We start from the raw sequence: 20,538 nt of genomic DNA, 5'->3' as shown, positions 1-20,538 counted from the left end.
AAAGAAGGAGGTACCTTTCTCTGAAGGGAGGAGAGAACTTCCACTTTGACCATGGCCTTGTCTAAATATGATCAGAGTCAGTGAACTCAGGGGGCTTCCATAGCCTTGGCAGCTCATGACAAGAGCCTAGCTTGATTACTGATGCCACAAACAAGAGTGTCAATTTGTTAAGTCAACAACAGGAGTCACTGTGCACTTACTCCTCATGTAGGATCTTTGTCCTTAGTTTGCTGTACATTGAGATTTAATGCTATAACTAGTACTCAAACAGTATTTTTCACTTTATGTTTCTGTGTGGGAGCAAACTGTTGAAATCTTTACTTAATGTATGCTAAACTGATCTTCTGTATATAAAGAGAATTGAAAATGAATCTAGATGTGAATGGAAGGGGAGAAGGAGTGGGAAAGGGGAGGGTTGCGGGTGGGAGGGATGTTATGGGGGGGAAGCCATTGTAATCCATAAGCTGTACTTTGGAAATTTATATTCATTAAATCAAAGTTGAAAAAAAAAAAAAGACCCATTGATGTGCCAGGCTCCCTGGCTGGAGAAGATCCACTCCTGCCCGACGGGAGCAGTGGCGTGGGAAGGGGGCAGCCTAGCAGGGAAGCGGGCAGCCCTCGGCCAGGAGAGAAACAGCAAGGAACGCGTGCGTGGCGTGAGACCTCCATGGGCAGGGAGGAACTGCCGAAGGGTTTCAAACAGGGAAGGGGTGAGACTGGACTGGACTCCCTGAAGACCTGGAGGTGTAAGAAGGCAACCAGGGGAGTGAGGCTCACCTGGAACTGGCTCAGAGCAGAACAAGGGGTGGACTGGGGAGGTTAAAAAATGGTGGTCCTGGCCGGCGCCACGGCTCACTAGGCTAATCCTCCTCCTGCGGCGCTGGCACACTGGGTTCTAGTCCCGGTCGGGGCGCTGGATTCTGTCCCGGTTGCCCCTCTTCCAGGCCAGCTCTCTGCTGTGGCCCGGGAGTGCAGTGGAGGATGGCCCAAGTGCTTGGGCCCTGCACCCCATGGGAGACCAGGATAAGTACCTGGCTCCTGCCTTCGGATCAGTGTGGTGCGCCGGCTGCAGTGCGCTGGCCACGGCGTCCATTGGAGGGTGAACCAACGGCAAAGGAAGACCTTTCTGTCTGTCTCTCTCTCTCACTATCCACTCTGCCTGTCAAAAAAAAAAAAAAAAAAAAAAAAAAAAAAAAAAAAAAAAAAAAAAAAACGGTGGTCCCTTGAATACAAAGGCTCGACTTGGTGTCCCTGCTGCCTATCAGTTCTCCTGCAGGTCAGTTCCATGTCCTGCTCTCACTGAGGGAGACGGGGGTGAGGCTCACGCACACCAGACCAGGGTCCTGGGCCACCTTTAGGGCCTGTCCAAAGGGCAGGCAAGTGGCCCAGCAGTTAAGCCACCACGCGGGATGCCTGGATCCCACACTGGAGCGCCTGGCCTCAAGTCCCAGTTCCTGCTCACACACACCCTGGGGACAGCAGGTCACGCTCAAGATGTGGGGTCTTGGCTGCCCACGTGGGTGATGGGGATGGAGTTCCCAGTTTCAGGCTTCCAGTTTTGACCTGGCCCAAACCAGGCTGTTGTGGGCATTTGGGCAGTGAACCAGCAGACGGAAGCTATCTGTCTGCCTGCCTTTCAAAGAAGCAGGTAGAGCGTGTCCAGCACAAGCTGTGACTTGGAGGTTTCCAGCTGGGCGATGGGGAGATCAGACACCACCACGTGAGCCCAGGGGGCTCGGGAGAAAGGCCAGAGGTAAGGGAAGAGATGCTCCAGTTTGGGCTGAGCACTTGGGCCACCTTTTGCTGCCTTTCCCAGGCCATTAGCAGGGAGCTGGATCAGAAGGTGAGCGCAAACCGGTTCCCGTATGGGATGCCTGCTTCCCAGGCAGCGGCTTTACCTGCTATGCCACAACGCCAGCCCCCACTAATGCGACGTTTGCTTTCCCCAAAGGCAAGTATTCCCTTTTAAAACTTATTTATTTTAAAAAATGCTTATTTACGTACTTGCTTGCTTGATTTATTTGAGAGGTAGGGAGATTCTGGGGGAGGGGAGAGAGAGACAGAGGTTCCAACTGCTGGCTCACACCCACAATGACCAGGGCTGCACCAGGTCTAAACTGGGAGCTAAGAACTCACTCCAGGTCCAAGCACCGGAGCTGCCACCTGCTATCTCCCAGCGTGCGCATTAGCAAGAAGCAGGAATGGGAACCTGAAGCCACGCACTCTGAGGTGGGAGCCGGGCGTCTCTGGCCGTGTCCTCTTGCCTGCCCCAGGCACGCCTGCCATGTCTGCCTGTTCGCCCTGTGCACCGGGACACTCAGCTAACTGCATCTCCACTCAGCAGCCCACCCTGGAGGACTAACCGGCCAGACCCTCTTCCCACCCTGCTCTCCATCAACGAAGGGACCCAACAGACTGTCTCACACCAGACGCCGTGACTGTACTTAACAATTGGGGATTCTCGTCAGGTTCACTACCAGCGAAGGAAGAATCAGCAGCCTGACTCTATTTAATATTATTTGGCAACTTCAGACCAGCATAAAAAAGAGACAAACATCTGAGAAATAAAGACAGGAATACCGTAATCTCCAGTTAGTACATGCGGGAACTCAGAGAATATAAATGGGAGTGGGGGTGGCACAGCAGTTAAGATGGCAGTTGGAACCCCCACATCCCACACTGCAGTGCCTGGGCTGGCGTCCTAGTTTCATTCCCAATTTCTGCTGCCTGCTCACGCACACCCTGGGAGGGGCAGTGATGGCCCAAGTACTGGGGTCCCTGCCACCCACGTGGGAGACGTCGGCTGAGTTCCGTCCTGGCTCCTGGCTTTGGGCTGCTGTGTTCCTGGCTGTTGTGGACATCTGGGGAATGAATCAAGAGAAGCACTCTTTCTATGTCTGTCTCTCTTTCAGAAAAAAAATGGACAGAAAGAAAAAAAGAAAATACAAATTAATTGACTAAGAACAGTAAAAAATTAGATCCGCCAATTGCGCACCTGGAAATCCCTCAATACGGTGAAGGGCTATTGTATTTATGACAACCGTTGGTTTCACGTAAGAACCAGCGTGCTAAGTAAAACAAGTCAATAAGAAAAGTGCACAGAGAGCGTGGTGCCACCTAGACAGAATGTGCAGAAAGGCAAGCTGTTGAGAGAGATTAGCTGTTGCCAGAGATGTGGAATGGGGGAAGAGAAGAGAGGAGTGGGGAGTGGCTCCCAGCGGGTTAAGGTTTCTCCTTGGGGTGACAGAAAATTCGAAAATTACATTACAGTGATGGTTGCACAACCCTGTAAACCTTCTAGAAGCCATTAGGTTGCACACTTTCAGTGGGTGACTTTTATGCTATATAAATCCTACCTCAATAAAACTACTAAAAAAATTTCAATATATACTAACAGTAGACATTTAAAATATGACATGACATTACATTTGCTAAAGAAATAAAATATGATATTTAGGAATAACTGAGTTAAATGAGAAATGCATACAACCAACATGACTAAAACTATAAAACTTAACTGAAACCCATAAAGTAAGACATAACTAATCAAGAAATAGGAGACAGTTTTGGTAAGGAAAACAGAATAATATAGAGGATATGGTTTCTGCCAAAATTCATGAATAAATTTTTAACCGAAGTTTGGTAAAAATGCAAAAGAAAAAAGAGGCCAATTATTTTGAAATCTATCTGGAAGAATTAAAAAGGGGAGAAAATTTTGAGAGAGAGATTTAATGAAAAAAGATCTAAGCTTACTAGATATGAAAATGTATCATATTCACCAATGCTTTTAATGCTTATTAATTCTGCCTAAATCACTCACCGCTGTGAAGTTTGTAAAATGCCGACGTTCTAACTTTATCACTCTATATTTATTGATGTTCTATGAAGATCTTTTTCCCCATTAAAAAGACTGTATTATAAAGGCAGGCATTGGGCCTAGTGCTTATGGGCCACATAAGAGTACCCAGGTTTGATGCCTGACTCGAACTCGTCACTCCAGCTCCCTGCCAGTGTAGACCCTGGGAGGCAGCAGTGGTGGCTCCAGAATCGGGCTCCTGACTCCTAGGTGGGAGACCCAGACGGAGGGCCCAGCTCCTGGCTGTGGCCTGGCCCAGACCAGCTCCGCCCCAGCTCTTGTCGGCGTTGGGGCATACAGAAAGTGAACCAGCAGATGGGGGCTTGTTCTCTGTGTCTGCCTCTTAAATAGATGGATAATCTAAAACACATTATAACCCTCAAAATTTTTACACAAAAAAGCGATACAGAGCCACAAAATAGCACGGGTAGACTAGAAATACAACTCACACTTATAGGACAGGAATGCCACAAATGCCGCGGCTCACTAGGCTAATCCTTCGCCTTGCGGCGCCGGCACACCGGGTTCTAGTCCCGGTCGGGGCGCCGGATTCTGTCCCGGTTGCCCCTCTTCCAGGCCAGCTCTCTGCTGTGGCCAGGGAGTGCAGTGGAGGATGGCCCAAGTGCTTGGGCCCTGCACCCCATGGGAGACCAGGAGAAGCACCTGGCTCCTGCCATCGGATCAGCGCGGTGCGCTGGCCACAGCACGCTGGCCGCGGCGGCCATTGGAGGGTGAACCAACGGCAAAGGAAGACCTTTCTCTCTGTCTCTCTCTCTCACTGTCCACTCTGCCTGTAAAAAAAAAAAAAAAAAAAGGAAAAGGCATACATGCCAAGAATGACGTGCAAAAAACCTGCATGTCAGTTTGAAAGCTACTGATGGCATGCCTAAGCTCCGCTCCTCCATTCTGAGAGGTGCCTAAATCTCTCTACGTGTCTGAAATACCCCAGAATATTTTTATATGAATCTTGCCTAAACCATTTCCAGAACCAAAATTAGCTACATAAGATGCAATTTTTCAAAAATTTTTTCTTCTACCTGTAAATGGGATACTAAAATACCACACAAGCAATAGTTTTAAAAGTCAGAAACGTGCCCAAAGCTGGTTTTTAAAAAGGCGCTGTATCCTGAACTGGCCTGCAGAGGGCAGACGCGAGGCGTGCACGCATGCCCTCGGCAAAACCTGCGAGCAAGGAGCTGTTTAACTCTGCTCTGCTCTCTTATGACTGAGCTGGGCGGCCAGGATGGGGAGGGCTGCCGGGGTCAGGGGTCACAGCAATGCCAACATGCCAGGGTGAAGATTTAAATAATGACTCTAATAAAATATTTTTTATTTATTTATTTTTTTTTTATTTTTTTTTATTTTTGACAGGCAGAGTGGACAGTGAGAGAGAGAGACAGAGAGAAAGGTCTTCCTTTGCCGTTGGTTCACCCTCCAATGGCCGCCGCGGCCAGCGCGCTGCGGCCGGCGCACCGCGCTGATCCGATGGCAGGAGCCAGGAGCCAGGTGCTTTTCCTGGTCTCCCATGGGGTGCAGGGCCCAAGCACCTGGGCCATCCTCCACTGCACTCCCTGGCCACAGCAGAGGGCTGGCCTGGAAGAGGGGCAACCGGGACAGAATCCGGCGCCCCGACCGGGACTAGAACCCGGTGTGCCGGCGCCGCTAGGCGGAGGATTAGCCTAGTGAGCCGCGGCGCCGGCCACTCTAATAAAATATAAACAAGTTTTTCATCAGATAAGGCCAAGTAGCTACAATTAATCCACTTGTGGTTGAATGTAGTTAACCAGCGCGTGTTTATGAAAAACTAATGAATACCAAGAATGTAATGCTGTCAGGGATTTCTACTGCTAGAAGTATGAATAGTGTACATACAGAAGTGACACTGGGGCCGGCGCTGTGGCGCAGTGGGGTAACGCCCTGGCCTGAGGCGCCGGCATCCCATATGGGTGCCGGTTCGAGTCCCAGCTGCTCCACTTCTGATCCAGCTCTCTGCTGTGGCCTGGGAAAGCAGTGGAAGATGGCCCAAGTCCTTGGGCCCCTGCACCCATATGGGATACCTGGAGGAGGCTCCTGGCCCCTGGCTTCGGATCAGCACAGCTCCGGCTGTTGCAGCCAATTGGGGCGTGAACCAGTGGATGGAACACCTCTGTCTCTCTCTGCCTCTCCTCTCTCTGTGTAACTCTGACTTTCAAATAAATAAATAAATAAATCTTAAAAAAAAAAAGAAGTGACACTGTGTGTGTGTGTGTGTGAGAGAGAGAGAGAGAGATCTTTACTACGCTGCCACATGCTTGGGCATCTTCTACACATTACAAACAAATCAATGTCATAGCAACTGGTGTGTAGCATCACGGGACCCTGCCTTCCGCTGTAACTGATGTGCACGCCAGACGATGTGCACTGCACGTGTCTGCGAGCTGACAGCTGAGCCTGGAGGAGTATGCGGCACGCATACACAGTGCACGTCACTGTGTGGACGCAGTCTGCTTAGCAGGGAAGCCGTCGGAGCGGGAGGCAGAAGCAGGGGGTGACAACTTGTCGGGGCTATTATCTGAGCACCTAGATCTGACCTTCCTGAAGTCATCAGTCTCTCGACACTTTCCAGTCACACACACTCATGACCTCCCTTCTGTAGCTGATGTCAGTGTGAGTTAAGTTTTCATCGTTTACCGCCAGAAACGCCTGACCCATGCGGGCTAAAAACTGCATAGAATCCCCTTCTATTCCTCTCCACCCGCTGGGTTATTGCTGTAAAACTCAGCCCAGAGGCCGGCATCACCGTGTAGCAGATAATGGAAATGTGGCATCCATAAGGGTGCCAGTTTGTGTCCCGGCTGCTCTACTTTTTTTTTTTTTTTTTTTTTTTTTTTTTTTTTGACAGGCAGAGTAGACAGAGAGAGAGACAGAGAGAAAGGTCTTCCTTTTACCGTTGGTTCACCCTCCAATGGTCGCCACGGCTGGTGCACTGTGGCCGGCGCACCGCGCTGATCTGAAGGCAGGAGCCAGGTGCTTCTCCTGGTCTCCCATGGGGTGCAGGGCCCAAGCACTTGGGCCATCCTCCACTGCACTCCCGGGCCACAGCAGAGAGCTGGCCTGGAAGAGGAGCAACCAGGACAGAATCCGGCGCCCCGACCTGGACTAGAACCCGGTGTGCTGGCACCGCAAGGCGGAGGATTAGCCTAGTGAGCCGCGGCACCGGCCATGGCTGCTCTACTTTCAATCCAGCTCCCTGCTGATGGCCTGGGAAAGCAGCAGCAGATGACCCAAGTCCCTGGGCCCCTGCACCCCCGTGGGAGACCAGGAGGAAGCTACTGGCTCTGCTCTGCTCTGCTCTGCCCATTGCAGGCAGAGTGAGCCAGCGGATGGAAGTTTCTCTCTCTGTCTCTCTCTCTCTCTCCCTCCCTCTCTCTCTCTCTCCTTCCCTCCCTCCCTCCCTTCCTTCTTCCTCTCCCTCTTTCTCTCTCTCTCTGTGTAGTTCCTCAAATAAATAACCTTAACAAATAAAAAAAACTTTTAAATTAAAAAATAAAAAAGAAAGCTCAGCACAACCATCACCTCCTCCTTGAAGCCTTCCCAAAGCACCCCGCAGGAGTAACCGAGGTGCTCCCGTAAACGCTGCTAACTACGCCATCCCTGTGCAGCCTGCCGACAGGAGCACATGTGACCGACAGAAAAGTCCCTCCACGGAGTGCACAGATCTCACGGACTCCACGCCACTGCCTCCCCACCAGTCCTGCTCTGCGGTACGTAGGCACCTGCCCGGGGGCCTCGGGCACCAGAAGGAATTTTCCACTTTGGGGGGAAGCAGAATCCCGCAGCACAAAGCGTTACTCTGGTGAATCTGGTGTGAGAGTGAACTGCGGGAGGCCCGACCCCCCTGAGAGGACATGGATCTTCGGAGTGGACAGCCCAGCCCCGGAGTCCAAGGCGAGCGCCCCAGACACCACAGCCAGCTCTGCCCCACCTGGTAGGACCCTCTGATGACGGCGATGGCGTCGGCCAGCTGCTGGTAGAAGCACTTCCTCATGTTGTCCTCGTTCTGCAAGCCACAAGGACAGAGGGTTAGCACCAGGGCGCGTTCCCAACGCCACTCATGTGCGCTGGGGGGGCGGAGGGGGGACTTCCGGTGGAAAAACCAGCAGCCCGAGTTCTGAGAGCCCTTCTCCCTCCCAGCAGCTCGGGCAGCGCATTCAGACTCTCCACGGGCTCCACCCAAAGTCACAGGGAGGCCACAGGTCGTCTGAACCCTTCATTTACACGACAGCTCAAGTCTCCCTGTGTCTTCCTAGCGCTGCTTTCTAAACAGCGGTGGCGTCTGTTTCTGACTCCTTCTCTTCCCCTGGTCCTTGAGCTTCTGTCATGGGATATGCTCAGAACTCTACATACAGTGGCCAATCTGTAAGCAAGAATCATTAATCCAATACGTTGGTTGATCTGCTGAGGATAACCATGAAAGACATTTTTTGTATGTTTTTGTAATGCCCCTGAGACCGATTTTTGTATGTTTTTGTAATGCCCCTGAGACCGATATCAATTTGGATCCCATCCTGAAGGCCAGGCAGCCTTGAATGGAAGCCAATGCCAGTGTCCTTGGGCCCCGACGGCCACCAGACTTCCCACTGGCAAACTGTTTCCTTCTCTATGGATCAAGGAAAACAGAATTTCCAGTTTAGGATGTTGAGGGAATTTAGAGAGCAAAAATATTGAAAAAGCTTAGCATAGTACCTAAAGTGGTGTGGCCAACAAGAAAACGAGGGATTTTGTTGTTGTCGTTGTTGTCTGTTGTTTTGGATTAGCATGTAACACGTGTGCACGTTTATGGGCTACAGTACGGTCTGCCATACACACAGACAATCATACCAGGCAGTAAGCCTTAGATAAGGGAATTTTGTTATTGTTAACACAGAAGTAACAATGATGCCTGCTCCTAGCAACAGGCGAGTGTGCTACCCTGAACAAAGATTATAGGAAACTGCTTGAAGTGGCTGTTTTAGTGTCTTTGGCTCCCACAGAGCCAGAACTGTGGGGTCAGAGCGAGAACTCCAAGCACCAGGCAGTGAGGGCTGGAAACGGAGCCCCGCTGCTTCCTAACCGGTGACTTGAGCAAGCTGGTCAGCCCTCCTGTAAAACAGGAGACACAGTCAGACCTACGCTGTAAGGTCGGCGTGAGGATTAAATGAGCTCCTACACAAAGCACGTACGGAAGTTCCTGACACAGGACAGCCACGTGCATTAGCCCCACGTGTATGGGGCACGATTCACACGAATCAAACCGCCCTGCTAAATTCCAAACGCAGTGCTACAGGTCCGCGCGCAAGGCCCGCCCGCCTGCAGGCAAAGCGGGGGTCTACCTGCTGGTAGTGCTTTTCCACTTCCAGGATCCTGTCGTGCAGAGTGTTGAAGAGGTTTAGCGACTGCTCCTTAAGCTGGTCCTCAAACCTCAACTGCAGCAGCTGTCTGAGGAAGCCGAAGTCCATCTGGATGGATCTGACCATCTGGAGGAGGAAACACGCGTTACCGAGAGGGAGGCAGGGCCGTCTGCCGCAAGAGTGCAGCGTGCTCTCTCTCTCTGTGTGCGTACAATCTGGAAGCCCGGCCAGAGGCCGGTCCTACTTTTTGGATCACCTGTCAGTCTGTGCATGCTGGGGAGTCTCACCGAATGGCGCCTGAACTTTCAACGGGAGTTCATTTGCCAAGCTAACAGAGGAGGGCGGAGGAGGTCCCTGTAGTTTCCTTCCACACAGAATGAGATTTCTGCACTAACAGACAAGAGTCTTTTGTCGTGCCTCAAAATGCGTGCATGGACTCACTTGAAGACATGGATTTTGGGGACAGCGCTGTGGCATAATGGGTAAAGCCACTGCCTGAGGCACCGGCATCCCAAATGTGTGTCTGAGTCCCGGCTGCTCCACTTCTGATCCAGCTCCCTGCTAACGCACCTGGGAAGGCAGCAGAAGATGGCCCATGTGGGACACCCGGAGGAAGCTCCTGCTTCCTGGCTTTGGACCAGCACAGCTTTGGCCATTGAGGCCATTTGTGGAATGAACCAGTGGGTGGAAGATCTCTCTCTGTCTCTCTCTTTTTCTCTCTCTGTAACTCTTCAGAAAAGTAAAATAAAAAATCCCTTTTTTTAAAAAAAGATATGGATTTCAGATCAGAAAAGACAAACAGGAATCAATGTTTGCTGAGAATCTATTAGCCAAAGATTTATTTAAAAAATAACTTACCCTGGGCTTGTTTGCTGTTTCACTGATTTGAAAGACAGACACAGAGAGAGCAATCTTCCATCCACTGGTTCATTCCCCAAATGCCCACGACACCTAGGGCCGGGGCCAGATTGAAACCAGCGGCCAGAAATTCCATGCAATTCTCCCATATGGATGGCAGGCCCTCTCACCTGCTGTCCCCAAGAGGGCATTAGCAGGAGGCTGCAATAGGAGGTGGAGTCAGGATCCGACATGGAATGCAGCCGTCCCAAGCAGCAAGTTAACCACTGTGCCTGCCCTGGCCATGCAGCTAAATATTATAACCGGCGTGTCAACCCCGAACCATTTGTGATCGAGACACAGCACGTGCATGTCCTCTGCCAGCTCCTGAAAATGATCTTCCCCCACTCTCAGAACGCCCATGGCTTTTCTGTTCGTGCTTGGGAACAGAGTGCCCTCCCACCACTAGAACACTGCCTCCAGGCAGCTGGTCGTTAGAATGCTTCCAATCCCCCTGCAAGGCGCCCGTTCTCCCTGGACCGCACTAGGAGGCCAGCAGGCAGCAGCTGCCCATCCTTAAAGACAAGACGGGGGGATTCCTTCTTGGGCTTTCCCTTCTCCCTCACCTCTTCCTCACTCATGCCCCAGCACCTGAGTCGCCACCAGGCACACAGCGAAGGGACAGAGGAGCAGAGCTGTGCCCTCCGGCAGGGGCAGCCTCACCCAGGTCTGGCTGGGCACGAGAACCAGCTGTTCCCTGGGCACCACAGTGGCTCCCCTGGGCACTCCAGCTGCCAGGGCTCGCCCCTGTGTCCCCCAGCAGCGGCAAATGTGTTTCAAACCCCCACAATCCCACCTTCCTAGCTTTGAGCTAAGGAAGCCCGGCTGCCCCTTCTTCTATAAGGGCCATGCCAGTAGTTCTTTTTTTGTCTAATAATTTCTTTTTTAATTTTCATTTTAATTTGAGAGACAGAGACAGACAGAGAGGTCTTCCATCCCCAAATGTCCACAACAGCCAGGGTTAGGCCAGGTCAAGCCCAGGAGCCTGGAACTTAATCCAGGAACCCAAGTACTTGAGCCATCACCTGCTGCCTCCCAGGGTTTGCATTAATAGGAAGCTGGATCAGCTGTGGCGCAGTGGGGTAACACCCTGGCCTGAAGTGCTGGCATCTCATATGGGCGCCGGTTCAAGACCCGGCTGCTCCACTTCCAGTCCAGCTCCCTGCTAATGGCCTGGGAAAGCAGTGGAAGATGGCCCAAGTGCTTAGGTCCCTGCACCCACGTGGGAGACCCGGAAGAAGCTCCTGGCTCCTGGCTTCAGATCGGCACAGCTCTGGCCACTGAGGCCAATTGGGGAGTGAGTCAGCAGATGGAAGACCTCTCTCTCTCTGTCTCTCTCTCTGTCTTTCTCTCTGTCTCTCTCTCTTTGCCTCTCCTCTTTCTGTGTAACTCTGAATTTTAAATAAATAAATCTTTTTTTTTTAATGACAGACTCCAGGGGAACACGTCAGAGTTCACACCATAACATTTGCAACATAATCCCAATGATTTCATAGCCACCCCCCGAAAAAAGGAAAATTTGATCCAATCTCAAGAAAAAGGATGACTGAAACCAATCCCAATATTACCAAAATGATGGGATTCCCAGGAAAAGATTTTAAAGCAGCTATTATAACTATGCATGTTGGAGTGGAGGAAAATATGGTTATGATAAATGGGGGCAAAAAAGGGAAACAGAAATAGAAACTATGACAAAGAAAGCAAATTCTAGAGTTGAAAATATATCTGAAACTAAAACTTCACTGGAAGTATTTAAAAGAATAAAGATAGAAAAAGGGGTATGTGAACTTCAAGACAGATCAACAGAAGAATAATTTTATAATTGGATAAACTGGGGCAGGTGTTCGGCATAGCCGTTAGTTAAGGTGCTACTTGGAATGCTGCATGCAGTACCACAGTGCCTGGATTCAAACCCTGGCTCTACTCCCAGCTGCAGCTCCCTGCTAATGCACACCCTTGGCTCAAGTACTTGAGTCCCGTTCATTTGTGTGAGAGACTGGGATTTAGTGCTGGGCTCGCAGCTTTAAAAAAGTATTTATTTTACTTGAGAGTCAGAGTGACAGAGAGAGAAAAGGAGAGACAGAGAGCGAGATCTTCCATCCACTGATTCATTCCTGAGATGGCTGCACCAGCCAGGGCTGGGACAGGCAGAAGCCAGGAGCCAGTAGCTTCCTCCAGGTCTACCATGTGGGTAGCAGGGGCCCAAACATGTGGGTCATCTTCTGCTGCCTTTCCCAGGTGCATTAGCAGGGAGCTGGATTCAAAGTGGAGCAGCCAGGACTCAAACTGGTGTCTACATGGGAAGCCAGCATCGCACTATGCTACAACATCAGCCCTATAAATCTTTAAAAAAAATGAAAAAGGGAATATAACTATAGATACAGTAAAAGACCTTTTTGAAATAAGAGAAAATAACATTAAACTAATAACTTGAAGATCTAGCAAAAGAAATACTTGTGTAAAGAAATATCAAGACTGATCCGGGAATATACTCATAACCAAACGACAACAGCAATGAAAGTCAGCAGTTTCACAGGCAACTTTTAGCAAACCTCGAAGAGACACCTGATCCAAGTCCCGGGCCACGGAGCTCCAGGAATAGAGCAGGGGGTGCCACCCACCTCACTGCATGAGGGTGCTGTGCCTGTGGTGTCAGGACTGAACAGCAGCAGGGCCAGAAAAGAAAATTACAGGGCAGTGTCACTTAGAAACGCGAACGCAGTCCTCGGTAAACTATCAGCAAATAAGGCACAAAGCAGTATCACAATCCAGTCAGGCTCGTTCCAGGAACTCGAGGATGGCTTAGCTTACAAAAGCCAAGTTTTGCCGGCACCGCAGCTCACTAGGCTAATCCTCCGCCTTGCGGCGCTGGCACACCGGGTTCTAGTCCCGGTCGGGGTGCCGGATTCTGTCCTGGTTGGCCCTCTTCCAGGCCAGCTCTCTGCTGTGGCCCGGGAGTGCAGTGGAGGATGGCCCAAGTGCTTGGGCCCTGCACCCCATGGGAGACCAGGATAAGTACCTGGCTCCTGGCTTCGGATCACCGCAGTGCACCAGCCGCAGTGGCCATTGGGGGGTGAACCAATGGCAAAGGAAGACCTTTCTCTCTGTATCTCTCTCTCTCACTGTCCACTCTGCCTGTCAAAAAAAAAAAAAAAAAAAAAAAAAAAAAAGCCAAGTTTTGCCCCCTCCAATAAAGAAGAACAGTTATATGACCACATGATCATCTCAACAGATCCATGGAAAACATCCAATCATTTGTGACTAAAAACACCAACACTTCATTAGGGGCGGATGTCTGGTATGGCAATAAAGTCACGACTTGAGATGCCTGCATCCCGTATCAGCGTGCAGGGTCAAGACCTGGCTCTCCCACTGCCCATCCGTCTCCCCTGCTAATGCGTTCCCTGGGACACAGCAGTGGGTGATGGCTCAAATACTTGGCTCCCTGTTATCTATATGGGAGACCTGGCTGGAGTTTCAGGCTCCTGGCTTTAGTCTGGCCCCAGCCCTGGCTGTTCCGGGCATTTGGGGAGTGAGCCAACAGATGGAAGATCTCTCACTCTGTCTCTCTACCTTTCAAATAAAATGAAAAAAAAAAATTAACCTAGAAAAACCAATTCATTAATTAGAAACAAAGAAAATTCTCATCTGATTTCAACATGTATAGGATTTTACTTTCACTATAACAAAAATTCCAAATAACAGACATATAAATGAGCCATAAACGCAGCTCTCCTTCATTAGCAACCTGCCTAGACAGTGCGGAAAATGATCTAAGATTCCTCTGTTTATCTTGCTGGGGTCCAAATGTGTTCTGTATTCTGAGGGCCACAGGGAAGGCAAGGAGGGAGGAGGGGGGGGGAGACAGGGAGGAAGGAAGGAAGGAAGAGGGAATGAAGGAGGCAGGGAGGGACAAGAGGAGGGAGGGAAGGAGGGAGAGTGGGAGGGAGACAGGAAGGGGAGAGGGCAGGGAGGGAGGGAGAGAGAGTGGGGGGGAGGGAAGAGGGCAGACAGGCAGGAGGGACAGAAGGGAGGAGGGGGGAAGGAGGGAGGGAGGGGCAGGAGGCAGAGGGTGCATATGAACTGACTGTTGATGAAAGTTACCCAAAGCTGCCACGTGCCTTCTCCATGGAAATCCTACTGACCAAAGCTTAGTCACTGGGACAGCCTAGTTACCAGGGGATAAAACTGAAAACTTCTCTCAGGCAGCTGTCACACATGAAGCGACAAGTTGGCAGGAATGTGGGAAAGGCGCCCTTAGAAGCCAGCAGTGGGAGTGTTGTCGGAGCAACACAGGGCAATTCGGTCCTGAACCCCACGGTAACTGATGCACACGTCCTCCGACCAAAACTCCACCCTCGGACACTGGCACCACAGAGTCACTGGCAGGAGAGCATGGGCAGGACTCGTCCAAGGCCGTCACTGGGGGGCGGCTCACTGTGTGATGCGCATCTTGCGACACAACATCCGTTGACAGAATGAGGAGTCTTTAGGTACCAGGGCGGAACAATTTCTGAATTATATCCAGTGAAAAACAGCCAAGGCCAGGCAGGGGAGAGTATCTGCAGTGGAATGTGACATCACGTCACAGAGTTCTGTAATTAGATGGCTGATGTATATGAAATGTTCCCTTCCTCTACAACCGAAAAAGATCTAAAGGGAAGATGTGAGAATGCAGATTTGACAAAGCTCTACGCTGGACGGCAAGTAGATCCCTCTGCATGCGTAAAGTATGCTATAGCGTGTTCAATGTCTCACACAGAGAAAACGCTCATGTCAAAGACTAAGCAAGCATATCCCCAAACAAGGTGACATATGTAGGCATGCCACATTAAGACAAAAATACAAATAAGAGCTTACATTAACTTAAAAAAAAAACACACACACAACTCACATCAGTTTTTCAACGATGCTAAGATTTTTAAAATTTTAACCATTTCAGTCCTGCAATGAAAGCGACATGAAGGCAAATAATATCTAAAGACCATCTCAGAAGTTTAAGAATCAATACAGTGTTACCTGCGCTAACTCCTGCGTAGACGAACTTAATTCTTTCACCGGCAAAATTTCACTGTAGTCTGTTTGTGTCGCATGGTCTGTGTTGAAAAAGCCCACCTTCAAGTCATCAGAAATGTTATATCTAGGGGGAAAAAAAGGGTTAAATGCACTTTACATCGTAGATATTTTCTTTTTTTTTTTATTATTATTATTTTTGACAGGCAGAGTGGACAGTGAGAGAGACAGAGAGAAAGGTCTTCCTTTGCCGTTGGTTCACCCTCCAATGGCCGCCGCTGCAGCCGGCGCACCACGCTGATCCGATGGCAGGAGCCAGGATCCAGGTGCTTTTCCTGGTCTCCCATGGGGTGCAGGGCCCAAGCACCTGGGCCATCCTCCACTGCACTCCCTGGCCATAGCAGAGAGCTGGCCTGGAAGAGGGGCAACCGGGACAGAATCCGGCGCCCCGACCGGGACTAGAACCCGGTGTGCCGGCGCCGCAAGGTGGAGGATTAGCCTAGTGAGCCGCAGCACTGGCCCTATCGTAGATACTTTCTTAGGAATGTACATGAATGTGTACGGTTGGGGTAAGTCCTATTATATTTTCAATATTCTGGGGCCAGCATTGTGGCACAGCAGGTTGAACCACTGCCTGTGGGCCCTGTGATTACGTCCCGGCTGCTCCACTCCTGATGCAGCTCCCTGCTGATGCACCTGGAAAGGCAGTGGAGGATGGCTCAGTGGTTGGGCCCCGGCGCCTACGTGGGAGACCCTGATGAAGTTCCTCGCTCTGGGCTTCAGCTCGGACCAGCCCTGGCTGTTGTGGCCATTTGGGAAGTGAACCGGCGAATGGAAAGTATCTCTCTCCCTCTCTCTCTTCTCTTTCTGTAACCCTTCCTTTAAAATAAATAAATAAATCTTTAGAAAAATTTAAGGGGTTGGTGAATGACATTCAGTAGGAATCCATGGATTACCAGTAGCCCGGGACTGTGGCACACTGCTCTATAGACGCCCATTTTATTTTTTCTGAATATGATTCATATTCTATTTATATATTTATATATATTATATATTTATATATTTTATATATTTATATTTAATTATTTTAACTTATTTATTTATATCAAGTATATCTATAGATATATATTATATATATTATATATGTTTATATATTCATATTCTATTATATATTTATATTTATATATAATAGTTTGATTCATACTCTATTTACAGCCCCTTCTATTTATAGCTTATCTATTATTGTTTCCTGTGCTACTGTTGGTGGAATAGGTTCAGCAAGATTTGTCTCCCCAAAACTCATATAGCTGTATGAACTCTGAAGTCAACAGATTAAGGGCAGAGACTTGACCCAATGGTATCTGAGAGGTGGGACCTGTGGGAGGTCTTTGGATCACGGTGGGTGGGGGGGTACCCTGGAGGGCGGTTCCCACAGCGGGTTTGATGACTTCAGTTCAGGTCAGCATATGTTCTCTTTTCTACTTCCTGCTTCGTGATGTCAGCATTTGCATATAACTGGCACACATTCACCCGTATTCCTTAAGTCACTGCTAGATTATTTATAATATCTGACACAAGATGAACGCTATGCAACTAGTTGCTATGCTGTATTGTTTAGTAAATGTCAGTATAGATGTGATTTTTAAAACTGTATTAAGTCCCTGGCTGATTGAATCCACAGATGCAGAACTCACAGATAGGGAAGGCTAAGGGTACGAGTAGAAAAACACATAGACAGATAGACAAATAGTTACAGGTATAATTGTGTGCATGTGTATATATAAATATATCTACACATATACATTTTTAGAAAATATTTACTTATCTGAGAGCCAGACAGTGAGACAAAGAGTGAGCTCCATCCCCTGGTTCACTTCCCAACGCCTGCAACAGCCAGGGGACCAAAGCCAGTAGCCAGGAACTACCTGGGCCTACCACGTGGGTTTCTGGAACCCAAATGCTTGAGCCACCACCACTGCCCCCTGGGTCTGCACTAGCAGGAAGCTGGAGTCAAGAGCTGGAGCCAGGAGCCAAAGCCAGGCACTTCAATGTGGGATGCCGGTGTCTAACCAGCATCTTAATGCTGTGCCAGAGGCCCACCCCCACGTATGCCTGTACACATTTGTTTCTATTATGCTTGATGAGGGGCTGGAACAACGACACCCTGAAGCAGTGAGCACACCAAATGCCAAGAGGTTGCTTTCTAAATACTATCCTCAATCAGAAGGACCCAAGGCTCCTTGGGGAACATGAGCTATTGATGACATTGGGGTGGGGGGTGTCAATATATACTTGCTTAGGAAGAGAAAAGTCTGCAACATCCACCCACTAAATAAAAATTTATTACACTGGAAAGCATCACAAAATTAAGACAGAGAACCTTGGACGACACCAACACAAGGCGACCAAGGTTAATGCAGAAAATGACTGAACAACTGTGCCTGCTCAACCGGAAGCAGAGCTCCTGGCCAGGGCGCTCCTGCCTGGAACACAGCCTGAGCCCCTAGGGAGGAGCGTCCCCGGGCCCAGGCACAGGACACAGCCTGAGCCCCTAGGGAGGAGCGTCCATGGGCCCAGGCGGGGCTGGGCGTCCACAGGACACAGCCTGAGCCCCTAGGGAGGAGCGTCCCCGGGCCCAGGCACAGGACACAGCCTGAGCCCCTAGGGAGGAGCGTCCATGGGCCCAGGCGGGGCTGGGCGTCCACAGGACACAGCCTGAGCCCCTAGGGAGGAGCGTCCCTGGGCCAAGGCACAGAACACAGACTGAGCCCCTGGGGAGGAGCGTCCGCGGGCCCAGGCAAGGCTGGGCGTCCACAGGACACAGCCTGAGCCCCTAACAGGACACAGCCTGAGCCCCTAGGGAGGAGCGTCCATGGGCCCAGGCAGAACTGGGCGTCCACAGGACACAGCCTGAGCCCCCAGGGAGGAGCATGCGCGGGCCCAGACAGGGCTGGGTGTCCACAGGACACAGCCTGAGCCCCTAGGGAGGAGCGTGTGTGGGCCCAGACAGGGCTGGGCGTCCGCAGGACACAAAGTCTGTCCTTCCCAGAAGTTCAGGGACATGAGAGACGGGGAAAGGATGAGGAACTCCGGCAGAATGAATGTCTGAAAGGCCAACGTGTATGTCTGATAGGCTCCTTGACCAGGTAGGCACAACCTGAATGGGCATGTGGGCTGGACGGGAGTTCTGTGCAATGCTGATCTCCCGCTGTGGAGAGACAGACGGTAAACGGGGCCTGAACGTGAGTGTGTATGCACGCGTGTGTGTGCACCAGACGAAGCTGGAGATCGAGTTGCTGCTTCCAGTGCCGGCATCCCGTATCAGGGCGCCAGTTCAAGTTCCAGCTGCCCCACTTCCAATCCAACTCCCTGCTCATGGGCCTGGGAAGGCAGCCAAACATGGCTCAAACACCTGGGCACTGCCACCCATGTGGGAGACCAGGACGCAGCTCCCAACTCCCCGCTTCAGCCTGGTCAGATCTGGCTGTTGTGGCCATCTGGGAAGTGAACTAGCAGATGAAAAGTGGGTCTCCCCCTCCAGCCCCGTGTGTGTGTGTGTGCCTTTCAAATAAATACATCTTTTTTTTTTAAAGAAAAATATGAAAAATAGAAAATTCTAGGTGAAAGGGATGTGGGCATTCTTTGTTTTAATCTGGTCACTTTTCTGTAGATGTGAAATTCTTTCCAAATAAATCATTTTAAAGTCACATGAATTCTTCAACAAAGGACCACTTCAAATGTTCTCAGTTTCATCCAGAATGTTGCTGCTTCAGGCCTTCATGAAGAACTGACCGGGGACGGCAGGCACCCCACCCCACACTGTGTCTGCTACCTCCAGCCACTTCCCAGGTGTCAGGCAGAGCTCCCTGTTTCTTTCTTTCTTTTCTTTTTTTTTTTTTTTTTTTTTTTTTTTTTTTTTTTGACAGGCAGAGTGGACAGTGAGAGAGAGAGACAGAGAGAAAGGTCTTCCTTTACTGTTGGTTCACCCTACCATGGCCGCCGCGGCCAGCGCGCTGCGGCCGGCGCACCGCGCTGATCCGATGGCAGGAGCCAGGAGCCAGGTGCTTTTCCTGGTCTCCCATGGGGTGCAGGGCCCAAGCACCTGGGCCATCCTCCACTGCACTCCCTGGCCACAGCAGAGAGCTGGCCTGGAAGAGGGGCAACAGGGACAGAATCCGGCGCCCCGACCAGGACTAGAACCCGGTGTGCCAGCGCCGCTAGGCGGAGGATTAGCCTAGTGAGCCGCGGCGCCGGCCAGAGCTCCCTGTTTCTGCTGGAGCCCACAGCAAGGGTGACCCTGCAGCAAGTCTGTGCCGGCACCGGCTGCCCTTCCACTCCGACTGCATGACCAGAGGTCACAATGACACCCCGGAGTACCAGTGGTGGGGGCAGGCCTTTGGCCTCCAGCTCAGGACGCACTTGGGGCACCTACACGAGAGTGCCTGGGCTTGCGTCCTGGCTTCACGCCCGATCCAGCTTCCTGCTAATGCGCACCTGCGAGGCAACGGTGATCACTCAGCCACTCGGGTCCCTGCCACCCGCATGGGACCCAGACGGGGTCCCAACTCCCAGCTTTGGACTGGTGCAGTCCCAGCTGCTGCACGCACTGGGGGAATGAACCAGCAGATGGATGATCGATCTGTCTCTTCCCCTCTCTGCCTTTCAAATAAAATGGAAATAAATGAAGATTTCGTAAAAAGAAAATGCTAAGCCTGGAGCGTCAGATTCTTCCTCTGGTCCCTGGTGAGGGCAGACCATGACACGAGGGTCACCCCAGGCCCAACCTTTCGTGTTGCTGGTTCAGGAGGGCATGGCTCCTTCAGAATCTAAGTGATTTCAGGCCGGCGCCGCAGCTCACTAGGCTAATCCTCCGCCTAGCGGCGCCGGCACACCAGGTTCTAGTCCCGGTCGGGGCGCCGGATTCTGTCCCGGTTGCCCCTCTTCCAGGCCAGCTCTCTGCTGTGGCCCGGGAGTGCAGTGGAGGATGGCCCAAGTGCTTGGGCCCTGCACCCATGGGAGACCAGGAGAAGCACCTGGCTCCTGCCATTGGATCAGCGCGGTGCGCCGGCCACAGCGGCCACTGGAGGGTGAACCAACGGCAAAGGAAGACCTTTCTCTCTGTCTCTCTCTCTCACTGTCCACTCTGCCTGTCAAAAAAAAAAAAAAAAAAAAAAAGAATCTAAGTGATTCCAGCTTCCCTTCAAATTCCAAACACCTCTCATCTCAGATGACAGCCTCACCCCCATCACAACAAATGAGCTAAGTAGTCCCCACACAGGCCTTATTTATAGTCTCAGCAACCCCATTTCTCAGTAGCAAGTGGGTTGTTATGCATGAAACATGGTCTTGGGAAGATAACAGAGTTTTTAATGAATCAGATATAAGATTAGGAATGCTGTTACT

At 50.8% G+C, this 20,538-nt stretch overlaps 1 protein-coding gene across 7 annotated transcripts in view; it reads right to left on the bottom strand.

Annotated features, from left to right (window-relative positions):
• Window positions 1-20,538, bottom strand: part of C13H10orf67 (chromosome 13 C10orf67 homolog) — a 118,955-nt gene that overhangs the window by 96,741 nt on the left and 1,676 nt on the right. For 6 of the 7 annotated variants that reach the window (XR_011381748.1, XR_011381747.1, XM_070056147.1 and 3 more), the window contains exons 2-4: window positions 15,142-15,262; window positions 9,208-9,351; window positions 7,821-7,895 (exon numbers count right to left, since the gene is read on the bottom strand). Coding sequence is in view for 5 of the 7 variants with exons in the window: in XM_070056147.1 (XP_069912248.1) it covers window positions 7,821-7,895; window positions 9,208-9,351; window positions 15,142-15,262 (340 nt within the window). In the remaining 2 variants the exon portion in view is untranslated. The remainder of the gene's footprint in view (window positions 1-7,820; window positions 7,896-9,207; window positions 9,352-15,141; window positions 15,263-20,538) is intronic. The other variant, XM_070056149.1, reaches the window with a different exon arrangement.

This window comes from Oryctolagus cuniculus, chromosome 13, assembly GCF_964237555.1.
Source record: "Oryctolagus cuniculus chromosome 13, mOryCun1.1, whole genome shotgun sequence".
In the NCBI taxonomy this organism is placed as follows: domain Eukaryota; kingdom Metazoa; phylum Chordata; class Mammalia; order Lagomorpha; family Leporidae; genus Oryctolagus; species Oryctolagus cuniculus.
Note: the sequence above shows the minus strand (reverse complement) of the source record. Positions and strands in the feature narration are given on the sequence as shown.